The sequence below is a fragment of the Populus trichocarpa genome, chromosome 15 (assembly GCF_000002775.5).
Source record: "Populus trichocarpa isolate Nisqually-1 chromosome 15, P.trichocarpa_v4.1, whole genome shotgun sequence".
Classification (NCBI taxonomy): Eukaryota; Viridiplantae; Streptophyta; class Magnoliopsida; order Malpighiales; family Salicaceae; genus Populus; species Populus trichocarpa.
In genome coordinates this window covers 3,907,805-3,922,472 of record NC_037299.2, presented here as the reverse complement: position 1 = coordinate 3,922,472, position 14,668 = coordinate 3,907,805, and the positions used below count along the sequence as shown (strand labels likewise).

General features: G+C 32.7%; 2 protein-coding genes across 9 annotated transcripts; both read right to left on the bottom strand.

Moving 5' to 3' along the window:
• Positions 1 to 331: 331 nt before the first annotated feature.
• On the bottom strand, positions 332 to 2,872 carry LOC7462468 (alpha-1,3-arabinosyltransferase XAT2). Of its 8 annotated transcripts, none has more exons than XM_024586358.2 (6): positions 2,430 to 2,872; positions 2,245 to 2,325; positions 2,084 to 2,164; positions 1,878 to 1,946; positions 1,682 to 1,744; positions 332 to 1,584 (listed from the first exon to the last, which is right to left on the bottom strand). In XM_024586358.2, the coding sequence occupies exons 1-6, from the start codon at positions 2,569 to 2,571 to the stop codon at positions 410 to 412; spliced, it is 1,611 nt and encodes a 536-aa protein (XP_024442126.2). In that variant the 5' UTR covers positions 2,572 to 2,872; the 3' UTR covers positions 332 to 409. The 8 variants fall into 8 exon arrangements, with proteins under 8 accessions (XP_024442126.2, XP_024442125.2, XP_024442124.2 ...); XM_024586357.2 differs by having other exon boundaries at positions 332 to 1,590; positions 1,878 to 1,940; XM_024586356.2 differs by having other exon boundaries at positions 332 to 1,590; positions 2,430 to 2,871.
• Positions 2,873 to 11,169: 8,297 nt separating this feature from the next.
• LOC7462469 (uncharacterized) lies at positions 11,170 to 14,424 on the bottom strand. The gene is made up of 11 exons (XM_002322045.4): positions 14,211 to 14,424; positions 14,028 to 14,127; positions 13,751 to 13,948; positions 13,586 to 13,642; positions 13,307 to 13,415; positions 13,125 to 13,226; positions 12,943 to 13,007; positions 12,464 to 12,567; positions 12,289 to 12,353; positions 12,122 to 12,176; positions 11,170 to 11,812 (listed from the first exon to the last, which is right to left on the bottom strand). Exons 1-11 carry the CDS (start codon positions 14,266 to 14,268, stop codon positions 11,652 to 11,654), a joined length of 1,074 nt encoding a protein of 357 aa, XP_002322081.1. The 5' UTR covers positions 14,269 to 14,424; the 3' UTR covers positions 11,170 to 11,651.
• Between the last annotated feature and the right edge of the window lie 244 nt (positions 14,425 to 14,668).

The window sequence follows — 14,668 nt, the reverse complement described above, 5'->3', positions numbered from 1 at the left end:
ATCACTCCTGCATCAATCCCCTGTAATGCCTATTTAAAGATAAGAACAATACATAGAAAAACAGGTTAGCTTTTTCTACACGCAAGACTAAAGTTCTATAGCAACAAGAAAATCTCCACCCTGGTATTTGTGCTGCTTAAGGAGGTCAACATGAACTCTTTTTTATCTGTGGATGGATGAGTAGTGCCTTTGGCTCTTTAGCCTCCTTGTAGTAATAACAGGATTAGGTCAGGTAAATGTACAATCATTCTCTTCTGAGCACTCTTGGTCAGAGCAGCCAGCCAGAGTATACAAAATGAAGATCTTGCATCACTAAGAAAACCAACATGACTGTATATAAAATGAATTTTTACTGTAAAACTTGTAAGAAAACAATGAGGTAATGCTTTGTATCATGAGAGAAACGTATTCACTGATGCAAAAGTTCTAAAGCTTTTACCAAAGTGGGTCTAAACCTATTCACATCTAGCGTTACATTTTGCTTGTCCAAGTATATTGAACGAAATGCCAACCAACCCTGTTTCCCGATTACAGAGGGATCCCTTAAAACTACATGGTCGGCTGGGTATTGCTGTATCAAAGTGCTCTCTTCTACCTTAATTTTGTAGTCCAAGTACCTTATGTTCATGTCCTTTGCAGGGTCTTCAAAGGAGACTCTTGACGCCCATTCTACCCTTCCAAATGGAACTACTTGAATCAAGATTGCATTTTCAGGAAGGAAAACAATGTTGGTTAGGCCAGCACCATGAACTCCCATCACTACATCACAAGAGTTGATGATTTTTGCAAATCCTGATACATCTGGCCCAGGCTCTGCGACAATTACTTGGTAGCTCAAGCTTTCTGCCAGTTCAGCAATTTCACCAACATTTGTGAAAGCTCTTGATCTCTTTCTTGAAATGATTAGAAGCCGAGGCTTTCTCTTATCGCCATCCCTGATTTTGGCTGCTGTTATTTTCTTTAAGGAATACCATCTTCTTAAAAACTGCGTGAAGTCCTTCATAGAATATGGAGAGGTGGAAGAATCGATACTGAGCTCTTTGTTGTTTCGACCTTTAAGGCCAATTGTTAGGCTCTGGAAGCAATGCATATCATGTCTGTCATCGATGTCTATGATCTCATATCTAGACAGTGCCTCCAATAATGTTTTGAACTTTGCAATCCACGAAGATTTTCTGTTGGTAATGAGAAATTGTACTTCTCTATTAAAAGGTTGAGCAGTTGAGTATAGTGGGACAATTATATCAGTGAAGGCATGGAAAAAGTTTCCTGAATATCCCCCAACAGAGAAAAGGATTGCAGGAACACTGTGATTACGAGTGCATCGAGGGATATCTGGGCGATCAGTTACAAGTTTTACTGACCATTTCCTAGCAAAATCCTTTTCCCCTAGAGCTTCTTTTCGCGCATAAGGCCTAATACTCCATGAGGTGTTTTCTGCTGTCAAGATATCGGTTTCAGATGAGACAATGAAAGCAGTGGAGGAATTTCCATCAATCCTGATGTCCCCTTTTATCTCGCAGAACTCTGATCTTCCCATGATATTGCAGCGCAGCTCGATCTTTTCATTCATTGTTGCAGCATCTGCATCTAGGAAAATTGAAAAGAGCCTGTGTGTGAGGGATTTATGAAGTGTCATCAAGTCAAAAGGTAATGTTAACTCTGCTTATGTGTAGCTCACCAGTAGCTATTTGCTGAGAGCTACTTGTATCATTGACTATCAGGGAATCTTTAATCACAATTTCTGCATCGTTAAGAACCAACACCAAATAACTTGTGTTAAAATTTACGTAATTTCTTCAATTCAACAGAGCGATAACTGACCTAGTTTGAGCTAATCATCACGTGTTGAAGTTTCAGAGTTCATCAAGACTTACCATTGATTGTTTGCCTGGAGCTGCCAGTATCATTGATCAATTTCTTTTCATTTCTAACCATTTCTGCATCTTCAAAATACAGGAATAAATCTTGTTAGCAAGGCTTGATAATCATACAAACTTCCTTGACATTGCACCTCACCCAGATGAACTATCAGGAGTCCTTAGTGCTTAAATAGCTGAGCTTTTCTTATCTTTAAACTCACCCCTAGCTACTGCCTCCTGAGAGCTGCTTGCATCATTGATTGTAATAATTTCTGCATCCTCAAAATAAATAACGAATAGACCTAATTAAATTAGATATAATTTAATTACTGATTCAACTAAACGCGTTTCTGTGTAAGCATTCATGATAAAAAAAGCTTACCTTTGTCCATTTGCAAAGAGCTACTTGTGTCATTTACAGCAAATAGTTTCTGATCATCCCCCGTTGATAGCATGAAATTCACTGCAAAACCATCGGATGTTGGGAAAAATAGCGTTCAAAGAAATCGATACATAGGCACCATCTCAGATTTGATAGCTGAAGTGCAAGAACAATGGACGACTTACAAAGTGGTAGAGGACCCAAATAAGGGTTAAAGACGATGAAAAAACTCAACGTAATGAGCAAGCACGCAGCCAACGCCCCATACCCCAATTTCTTTCGCTCATGCTTGCTAAAGCTTCTGGTAAGTAAATTATCATTCATCATTTTCTACTGCTAAAACACCTTTTTGCACAAATATAACTATGCTATATCATTAATTGATCATCGAAGAGAACAAAATCTGTACAAAAACTCTTTACTAGAACTAGCTAGCTCGAAATAAGTTCATGAAACAATGAATTGTTATGGCAACATTTGAATACTATGGACGTTGAGGTTTATGATTTCTTAAATAAAATTATAGGAAGATTGTCCAAATGTATGAAATTATATAATATGGTGGTTGCTGTGCTGGCATACATCTCCTTTCACGATCGATCATATAGAATCGTTTAGCTGGTTTTAATTAATTTCTTGAAGAGACTGAAAATATTTTTTATTGAATTTGGATGGTATATATGAACCAACTGAACCTTCAATCAATATATATAAATTAGTCTGCCTCAAGCAAGTTAACCTTTCTTGCTTGCTGTGTTGGTGCTACAATCCTGTTCAACGTTAATAAAAAAAAAAAACATAAGAGTAAATTACATCGGATTTTCAGTAAAAAAAAAAAAAAACTAATACCTTGAACCATCTCAACTCATTAATTTAAGTTATTAGATAAGATTCGATAATATGATTTATATATTATTTTCTAACACACCCCCTCAAGTGAAAGCTTTTTGAACTTGAAACTTGCACAGACCTGCATTACCTTGTATTTAATTTTTATCAAATAAAACTAATATCTCTACAATCTTAACACATCATGATGTCCTCCCATGAAAATTAACTCTAATTAACATGAACATTTCTCTTATTATCGCTGAAATATTGTATTGTTCTATTACCTGCCCTAGTTGACTAATGGCACTAGTGATGCATATTGCTGAATTAATTATTTGAGAATTTTGCTGAAGTAATTGCACAAATCTTAATGCTATGCATGCACCCCCAACATATGTAAAATATATGAAACCACAAGACCTCGTAGCCTAGGATGTTTCTCTTCTTCTTATCTGAGTTTAAAATAACAGAAAAGCTGAGTTTTTGAGCTGAATGGGTTGGAGATTTACCGAGTCAGACAAAGAAGCAGTAAAAAAGAAAAGAAAAGACAAGAAAATCGTCACTGAAATCAATAAATTGAACACAATTATTTGTGGTTAGCACATCACCAAACACATGAATACTCAATCATGAGAACAGGTCAATAAGCAACGCCCCAGTAAGGATATTACGACACATTCTTTGGCCGACAGCAAACTGAGTCAATTCACTGTATTAGTATATTTTTGTCTGTTTTCAGGGAGTACATGTGTGCCTTAGATAATTTGTTCTTTTAGATTTGTTTTTCCTTTTTTTGAGATTTTAACTGGTTTTTTTTTTTTTGGTAACCCGGGGTGTCTGGACCAGCTTACGCGTACCACAACTAATCCGCGGACCCACTGAACACCCTGCAAGCTTAGTAAACAGGTAAGACACCGCGGGGGTGACAGACATCCACGCTGAGGCTCGAACCCAGGTGACAAAGACAAGGAAACCTTGCCTCTGCCGCTGGGCTACAAGCCTCGGTGCAATTTTAACTGGGTTTTTAATGATAATAATAATGACTTTATGCAAAAAAATAAAAAATAAAATGGTCACCCGTGAATGTGATAATACAACCACCCTCCATCATTTATCAACCTTTATATACTATTTATTAACATAGAAAAGTACACCACAACTAACCATAATACTATATTTTAAGACGTGCAGAAATTTAATAGATAAAATCCCGAGTAGTTAACATATCATATTCATATGCTAATATGCATAAATAAATTATTAATTGTCAATAATCTTATTAAATAAATATTGTGCCACTAGGGAAAGAGACAAACGCAACACATATATATATATATATATATATATATATATATATATATATATATATATATATATATATATATATATTTTAACACATCTTATTAACATAGTTTTTAAACTCGGCCCGGTCTAAGGTCCGGGTTCCGGGTTTTGACCGGGTCATCGGGTCGCCCGGGTCAATTCCTATTTTTTAAAAAATCAAAACAACGTTGTTTTAGTAAAAAAAAAAAAAAAAACAACAGGTTGTAACCGGGTTTTTGACCAGGTCACACCGGATCATGACTTTTCCTTTTTTTTTTCCAGCCCCGGGTCGGCTGCGTCCCGGGTCGGCCGCGTCCCGGGTCGACTCGCCGGGCTGGACCGGGTTTTAAAACTATGGTATTAACTATAATTTCCCGTTGAATTAAAATTAAATTGAGGAGGTTTTGAGATCTATACTTGGTACGTAGGAACATAATTTGGGTAAATAAATATTATTGAAACAGCTTTTGCTAACATATATGCCGAGTTTGGCTAAATAATTTATGACAAGGGATGTCTCCCTAAATATAAAATCTACCGTTGAATTTGACAGGTTAGGCTAACTTGATATATAATAATAAATTAAAAAGAAAATATTTGAAGTTACTTGTTACACAAACATGCATGCATATAGAAAAAGATACCTCGTTTTAATGGGTTTTTATATAATATAATATAATAGTTAATGCAATGTTAATACAAAGACTAGAATTATGTTTAATTAATATTGGAAAAAAGAAGAATTGTTTTCGGAATTCCAAGTGGCATGATACCTTTGTCACCGGGTGCTACATAAATCAATGAAAAAGTCTAATTCAGGTTTCCAAAAATCGGGTAAGGAAGTTGGTTACACCCTAAAGGTATATATATTTGCCTATTTCGTTTAAATTCATGAGAAATTCATTTAATTTATTCTTGGAAATTATAGCCTTTAATATATTTTTAAAACTTGAGTTGAGGGATTTCTAGATATATATATGTTAAAGGAAAAAAAAAACAGATATGTGTTCAATTTATTTCATATTTACAATTCTTTTAAATTAAAATCTTTCAAATTATGAACCTAATAAAATTGAATCAACTAAATAAAAAAATATAAACAAATAAATATACATACACAAATGGAAAGAAACAATTATTGTTATTATTATGTTTTATCCTATGTATAAGTATGAACCTATCCTAAAAAACCAATCTTTCCACACATTTACTTAAATTAATTATATTTGGAGGTCTGGACACGTTTAATATTAAAGTCAATGTCTTTTTGATTTAATCCATGTCTAAATTAAATTTTATTCAATTTATTTTTTAGATATCATTCAAACTTAAAATTAACAAGAATTGAAATAAAATTTTCAGTTTTTTACCAATTAATCTCACATCATATTACAAAAGAGGTCTAATTGTAACGTTTAGATTATGGGTACAAATATATAATTATAACATGGATTATATGGAGGGAAAGTACAATAGTCTTTTTGTTTTTTATAGGTATAATTTATAATTCTGAACTCATCACATCGTATCTTAAACTCAATTTCTCAATATCTCATTCATCACACTACACACACACACAAATAATCATTTCATATAAAATTAGAGTAACACAATCATATGCAATCATATTTTGACATAATAGAAAAAACTAATAAATGATCATAAGTTTACATAAAAAAATCTAATTAAAGCAACATAAACTTTGAAACGATTATCATTTGTTACCAAACCCATTTACAGTATAAAAATAATTTTCATTACATGTTCATTCAAAATTAACAAAGTCATTATAAATATCTATTATCTTGGTTATCATCGATCTAAAATGATCAACCCATTTCTGGTAATAGCCCTTAACAAGGTATCAAAATTTCCAAGCCTATTTTCCAAGTAATACCTCTTCGCCGAGTACCTTGTTTCTTTTACCCACGCCCGGACAATAGTTCAATTACCGAGAAATAGTACCATTACTGAGAAACTAATTCATTCACCTCTTATCGGGCATTAGTTTTATTATTGGAAAACTAATTCTATTACCAGGTACCCTATCAGGAAACTAATTATATTGTCCCTTACTAGGTGTTAGTCCCATTATGGAGAAATTATTTCTATTTATCTTAAACCACAATTATAAACACGATATACCATTACATTTACAAATAACTATTACAATACATTGGGTAAAGGAAAATGATAAGATGCATGACACTTGCCTAATACTCAAGACAATCCAACTTCAACAAGATTTCACCATATTATTAACCTATCAATAATTCCAATGTGCCTAGACTCAATTTGCATATAAAATAATTCATTAATTCAATTCAACATACAATTTTTTATTTAATCACCAAATTATTTCTGATATCTTATTATTTTATTTTATTCCCTCATTATTTCCTCCAAAAAACAATTCTTACATAATTTAACATGTTAGTGCACTCTAAACAACTTTCTTTTCATAAGCATAACATGTCTAAACTTTCACCATGAATAACTAGTATTTTTATTTTCATCCTCTCATAATTATTTCCATCTTAATATACTTTAATGTGCACCTTATATCACATTTAATTAACATATCATCAACACAATTCTTTCATAAGGATTATAGCAAAACATAATATATACAATTATATCACATTTATGTTAGCAAGGTTGCTATAGCAAAACATAATCAAATTTCCTTCATAACCAACATTTGAATTCTCATTTCATTTCAAATCATCATCATTATAAATACACACATCAAATACATACAATTTACAACATCTAACTACTTTATAACATATCCACATTTCCTCCCTTTTTTGATCGGCCACTAACATTTATAGGCACCATAATTTTCACTGCAATTTGAACAAATTCCTTAATTTCTCCAATTATTTAAACATTCATTACATCAATTAACAAACAATTTCAATTTTCTCAAATTTTATCCAAGAACACTAAATCCTAATTTATATGAATTCAATCAATTTAAAGCATTAATCTACAAGAACTTATTCAAATGTGTTAGAACATCCTACTAAGCAATAATTAGGGCTCCAAACACTCACAAATCAAAATTTTCAATTCTTCTTCTTCTTCTCACTTTGTCGCCTCCTCTTTGTCTCTTTTTAGTCTCCCTCACTTGCTTTTTCTCTCAAATTTAGTGTTTGATGTGCTTGATTTTATGTTTTCCTAAGATTTTCTATCAATTTTTTTAAAATGTTTTCCTAAGGATTTCTATCACTTTCCAAGGCAAGATAGCAAGTTATTTTTCCTTTCTATTTTTTTTCTTCATGGTTGACACACACACACACACACAACAACAACTAGTCAAATTTCTATTATATCCCTCAATAGTATCCTTTTATGTTTTTCAGATAAAATCCTAATCTCAACACCTGTTTATAACAAATTTTACCCGAGCTATTTTGCATTTAATTTAGTTTCATACTAACTTTTGATTCTGTATAGATCATTTCTATTAAATTTTTATTCGTGTTTCTGTATTTTTTTTATTTTCCTGTTATTTTTCATATTTTTATTTTTAATAATCCATACATAACATTTTACTTAAAACTCTCGAGACTATCATCATTCCTATAATTTAATTAACACTTTTCTCATTTAGCCTAATATTTCTTTTATTAATATTGTAGATTTTTATCCAGGGGTTTACATCCTAAATCTTAATTTAACCCATTTTATTTTCAAGTTTAAATTTTTATATTTTAGAAAATTTTAGCTGTAAGCTTATATTGGCGATAAACAGAGAAGGAGTAGACGAAGCTGGTTAGTGCATGTTTACTTTGGTGGAAGAGAGAAAGAGAAAAAACAGTGGGTTGTGGAAGTTTTAGGAATGTGGAGAGAGTTTTTTTGGTAGGTTGCCTCTCTTTTTTTTTTTAATTTATAGGAAACCTATTTATAGTTTTAGAGTTCTAATTTTTAGGCTTGCTCCCAAAGTCGAGGAATATATTCATCTTTAATTTTTTTCATCTTCAGATTTTTTCTATTTTATTTTTTTTCCTCTTTAGATTTTTTTCCCTTTCCCCTCACTTAAAAACCTTTTACCTATTGTGAGAAGGAAATAAATTGATGGGTGATTTGCATCAAAAGTGTCATTAATTCTCATATTTTACATATGTATTTATTGTTTTTATTTGGGTTTTGCATAATAATTGGTGTCTTTTGGTAATGAATTTTGATTTAATGTTTTGATAGTTTTTGGAGCTTAAATGAATTATTTTAGATATTGCTAAGGTCGGAATGTGGAATGAAGGATTGAAGAGAAATTTAGTTGAAGATTGAAGCAAATTCTAGTTAAAAAAAGTGCTCTAAATTTTATCCAAATATCAGTTTCATTCTAATCCTTGAAAAGGCTAATATATTATGCACTTCAAGCTTAAACTTGTTTCATGTTGTGTGTAAACTTCAACTACCAAACATTCAAGGTTTCAATGTCAATTTTAGCTCAAGTAATAGATACATTTGTATCCTTGTTTGATGCCCAAAAAGAGCCCACAAATCAGCCCAAACTCAACCCATGATCATACAAGTCTACCAATAATAACACTTGACTTATTCTAGGTAATTAATTGATCAAAGAGGGCAAGCACATGGAGATAGAAAGCTAGAGGGGATATTATTACATCATTTTAGGTCAAAACAAGAAAAGAAAAATATGCACCAACATCTCCTCCAAGCTGGCCTAAGTTTACTTTCCAAAACAACCTTTGGTGTGTTGCCCATAATATTTGACTCAAATGTCCAAATGAGTAGTTATTTAATGATCTAGAAAGATAACAAAACTATATATAAATATGTACCTAATAGACATCTCCCAAATTAGAGTGAAAAGGGGTTTAATTGATGTCTAAAGTTAGAGTTAAATTTGTGTTAAAAGTTATACCGAAGTCGTATTGTGTTCTTCTTTGTAGAATTCAGTTTTTTAGTTTGTAAAACTTCTTATTTGAATTTAATTCAAGTTATTTCACTTTTATTCAAGTGTTTATATACATAATGATAGTTGACTAATCTCTTTCTTTGTTCTAAATCAAGGATGATAGTGATTAAGGTGAGTTCTTTGAGGTATGAATAAATCTTAATGTTTTATCTTTCATTTTCTTCATGAATGATTGATTATTATAAATAAATTTTAAAAATAATTTTGATAATGTTTTAATCTTGAATCTCGATGCACAAACCTTAGTTTTGGTATAGAGATTTTTTGATTCATTGTCTTACATAATGTGAAACTACTTGTCCATTTCTAAGCAAAAATTCATCTTCATCTCTTTGAACTTCATTGTAATATATTTAGATCTAATATCATCAATGTTGATGTTAGGTTAAGTTATCTTAAATTTATTGAAGGAATCACTAATACATCACCATTAAAATTGATTTGGAGCAAACATTTTGTTTTTATTTCTTTATCATTTAAAATCTATTCATATTCATCCACCTTTGAAAAAAAAATTCATTAATCATTTTCAACCAAGTTATTTTTAATTTAATCTCTCCTGAGTTTTTTTTTTTCGTTACCTAACTTAATTTCTTGATCTAGCTATTTGGGGATATGACATTGATCTTACTGAGTTAATTTCTACATTGCACACTCATGCTCTTGTGAGTTAAAACAAGCTGATAAGACACATAACGGTGAAGCAATTTTGGCGCCATTATCGGAGAGGTAGTAAGCAAAGGTAACAAGTTTGGGATTGATGATTGGAAAACAATATATATATATATATATATATATATATATATATATATATATATATATATATATATATATGGTTGGTTTTATTAAATTTGTTTTTTTAGATCATGATTAGATATCATCCAAACTCAAAATTAACAAGAATTGGAGTAAAACTTTCAATTTTGTACCAATTAATCTCATATCAGATTACAAGAACGGTCTAATTGTAACAATTAGAAGTTGGGTATAAATTTGTAATTATAGCATGAATTACATGGAGGAAAAGTATAACAACCTTGCATGAGAGTACAATAAACGTTCGGTTGCTACACGCGTGCGTGGGAGCAAGTCAGAGGTTGAATTAGGGTGTTTCAAGAGAGGTTGAGTACAAGGAAATGGACAAAGATGGTGGTTGGGTGCATGTTTGATTTTGTAGAGGAGAGAAAGAGAGAGCAACAAGCTTTGGAAGTTTCAGGTGTGTGGAGAGATTTTTTTGTTAGGATTTTGTGCTAAAGCCCTTTTTTTTTTTTTTTTTTTGAATTGATGGGCAACAACTTATTTGTAATGCTAGGGTTATGATTTTTAGGCTGGTTCCTAAAATCAAGAAATATCTTTCTCTTTAATTTTTGTCCTCTTCATATTTTTTTCCCCTTTTTCTCATGCTCAAAAAAGAGGAAATAAATTTACAGACGTTTCCTTGTATTGTCTAAAATTGGACTTGGACTACTACAAAAATTCTATGTTTTATTGTTCCTTAAAATTTTATTTTTAAACCCTATTTCTCAAAGAGGGATAAAAATTGGATGATGACAACCTTCATCAGCTTAAGTTAAATAATCGAGTTCTCCTTGAGGTTCAGTCGAAGAGATGGAAGCAAAATCATCGATTCAACCATTGGCATAATTGCATGCACTTTCTTTTGTGTTGAGTGAGAAGAGAAAATTCAAAAGGAAATACATACCAGGAAGAGCATTTCACATGACATTCAACAAACCAAATCCAATCCATCCGAAAATCAAACAAATCTGACTGTAAACTGTAAAATATCGAAAAAGAATCAAACAAATCAAGCACTAATGTTTCAGAAGAAAACTCCTCTTCATTCTCAACAGAAGTTTTGATGATTTCATGAATTTGTCTATGTCATGGGCGTGTTGAGTACATGAACAAATATAAACACGCATGGTCCAAAATGAAGGGAGCTTTTTACATTGTATCAACACATGCTTCCATAATGAAACATCATGGTTTCATTGTTGTTCGGCCTAAATATCCATCAATCATGATTAATTTACAATTAAAAAGATCTTTCATCATACAGACGAGAAGAAGATTTTCTGCTTCCAAGAAAAAAAGAAAATCATTTTGGGTTCCGAAAGGAGTTACTGATCAACCTTTATTACCATGATTTTCACCCACATCTCGTGCTCTCTCAGATTAGCATTTTGCAACGCTAATTAGGTAAAGATGACAAGTAGATACTTTACCTACCAAAAGGAAAACGAAACATCTATCCAGTACAGATATCCTTAGAGTCTAACGGTATAAATAACAAAATCATTCAGGGGCATGGATTAGGGATCCTTGCATGAATGTTGTTGATTTCTGCAATAATTTCAGGTGTAAGCTCAATCATACATGCTTTAAGAACCTCATGGAGCTGCCATGATTTGGTGGCTCCAAATATTGCGCTTGCAACAAGAGGGTGTTTCAAAACAAAGGCTGCAGAACAAATAAAAATAAAATTGTAAATTAAAAACAATGGAAATGGCTCAGGAACCACTATAACTACAAGGGGATATAACATTTTCCATATTAAAGATGTACATATGCAGATTTGATTTGGAAGCAACAAAATTCCAAACTCAGTCCACTGGTAAGTTCAAAACTTTCAGAAAAAACTAATGTTGCAATTTGTTTAGTACTTCAAATCTTAGCAGTACAACTTTAAGATTTTACCAGCATGAGAAGAAATTAATCATACACACAACTGGAAAGGCACCAGCATTGAGAGAAAGAGAGAGATCATACCAATAGCAAGAGATACAGGATGAAGACCATATTTTTTTGCAATGGCAAGATATTCCTGAAAACAGAATCAGATGGAGAGAGTCTGTTAGGAAGAACTTTCTTTCCCCCTATTCTTGTGATCCTAAAGCACACAAATTGAAGTTTAAAACTGTAAGAAGTCATCTTACTAAGGCAGCAGCTTTTATGATGTTATTGGAGAGGTTGTACCTTGACTCCCCTTCTGAATACATTCCTGAAAACCAAAGACAGCATCATTCATGGGAAAACAAATATGGTCAAGGGAGTTCAATCTAATATATGGAGAGTTGTGAAATAATAAAACATAAAAAAACAGTGATCAACCTTTAAAAACATTTAATCGCGCATCTACTGGACCCCCATCAGCTGCAAAATACTTCCCAGAAAGTATGCCCATTGCCAGGGGACTGTATGCCAATAAACTGATCCTAAAAAGTTTCAAAGATGCAAAAGAGTAATGAATCATTAAGGCAAAGACATAGCTAAAATAAACCACTTTCAGTAACAAAATCCAATAGATTTAGAGCCCATATGACATATAAACTGGAAGTGGCGAAGCTGGTTTGCATTCAAGGGAAACCTTGTAGCAGGCCAAGGCGGTGGTACACTGATACGAGGAACCACCCCCCTCCCCAACATGGCAGCAGAGCCTTTACAGAGTCATAAGTTCAGATTAAAGTTTTCAGATCAAAAGTTTCTTTGCTCAATCCACTAACTCATTGTAAAAAGTTGCACAAAAGTGGATACATGCCACAAATCAAATTCTACCCTTCGCATACATTGACAGGAGGAACACAACATACCCTTCATGGTGACAGCACTCAGCTATTCCAGCATCAAAAGTTCGGCAGAGCAAGTTGTAGGAGTTCTATCATTGAGACAATGAGTTGAACATTAGCCTAGGCAAGTGAAGGGAGAGAAAGGTGGAACAACAACAAGACAAACAACAAGCATCACTTCACTCAAGAGGAACAAATGATACAACCTGCACAGATACTATTTTCGGATAATGCGCAACTCTGTCAGCAACTTGACTGAACTTCATTACACCATATGGTGTTTCATTACTGACTCCAATGTATCTGATCTACAGACAGACAGATTTATATTAATGGATGTCATGTTTGCGAGAGAGTGGGTATTCATACATAACATTCTATCATTTACTTTCCCTGCAGCAACAGCTCTGCCTAGAGCATCGAGTTGTTCCTCTATACCAACCGAACAGAACTGACGGGTGGGATCATACTCAGTTTCTCCAAACATCGGAACATAGCTATACAAAAAAAACAACCATAAATTACTTTAACAGAATAACAAAGAGCTGGGTCGAAGCTAGACAAATGCAAATATTTAATTAAGCAACCATAAGAGCTTTTCCTCCAACTGTTAAAAATTAAGTCTACTGGTAATATATCAACAAAAAATAAGGATCTACATACAAACCGATCAGGCCAATGAATTTGGTAAAGATCAATGTAGTCAACCTGCATTCTCTTCAAGCTGCATCAATGAAAAATTATTTAGTCAATCTGAGCATAATAAAAATACAATTACAGATAATAAAACATTTTGATTTTGACACATAGTTAAAATTTAAAACCAACAAACCTACTGTCAATGGCGTCAGTGATATTCCTAGAGTCCAGACACTTGGGCCCGCCTCGAATCCAAGTCATTTGGCCGGAAGGTCCAGCAACCTTTGTTGCTAAGACAATGCGATCCCTCGGAATTTTCCTTCGTTTAATCCAACGGCCAAGGTACTCTTCGCTCCTTCCCTGAGTCTCAGCACGTTGAGGTACCGGATACCTAAGAACTGAAAATGTGAGAGAATTGAAGGTAGATAAAATGGAATTTGAAAGAACAAGCTAAAAGGGAGAAATTAAACATTTCAGCAGAGTCGAAGAAGTTGATGCCGGCATTGAAGGCTTCGTCAAGAAGGCCAAAGGATTGAGGCAGCGAGTTCTGTTCACCGAAAGTCATTGTTCCTGGAGTATACATATATGTATAAAGAGTTAGTTTTAGGGACAATTTGTTGTTGGAATTCAACTCAAATGAGGAAAAGAAAAACCTAAGCAGAGTCTTGAAACTGTCAAATTAGGAGCGAGGTTGAAGAGAGGAACAAGCATTGTTAAACAAAAATGACAACCGCGCCTCCGACCACTCCTCACCCCCCCTCTCACCACCGCAAAGCCACCGCCATAACCCAATCCGATTCTGTAGTTTGGTTGAGTGCTATCTTACAAGGTGGCTCTATCACAAAACTGAAGGCAAGAAAAAACTTAAAAGAAAATCAAAATAAGTCAACTATATATATATATATATATATATATATATATATATATATATATATATATATATATATAGGGAAAGGCATTCTTGAGTGAACTCCACGCCGTGTTTTTTTAAAAAAATTAATTTATTTTAAATTATTATTTTAAAATATTTTAAAATATTTTTAATGTAATATAACAAAAATAAATTTAAAAAAATATAAAAAAAATTATATTTAGACATATTTTAAGAAAA

Bases quoted from the DNA above. Each gene is read 5' to 3' on its own strand.
- LOC7462468 (XM_024586356.2), bottom strand. From the start codon at position 2,571: ATGATGAATGATAATTTACTTACCAGAAGCTTTAGCAAGCATGAGCGA. The intron at 2,326-2,429 runs GTAAGTCGTCCA...ATGGTTTTGCAG, and splicing joins TTTGGGTCCTCTACCACTTT to TGAATTTCATGCTATCAACG. The intron at 1,591-1,681 runs GTGAGCTACACA...CAATTTTCCTAG, and splicing joins CTCTCAGCAAATAGCTACTG to ATGCAGATGCTGCAACAATG.
- LOC7462469 (XM_002322045.4), bottom strand. From the start codon at position 14,268: ATGCTTGTTCCTCTCTTCAACCTCGCTCCTAATTTGACAGTTTCAAGA. The intron at 14,128-14,210 runs GTTTTTCTTTTC...TGTATACTCCAG, and splicing joins AGTTTCAAGACTCTGCTTAG to GAACAATGACTTTCGGTGAA. The intron at 13,416-13,585 runs GTTTGTATGTAG...TTTTTTGTATAG, and splicing joins CAAATTCATTGGCCTGATCG to CTATGTTCCGATGTTTGGAG.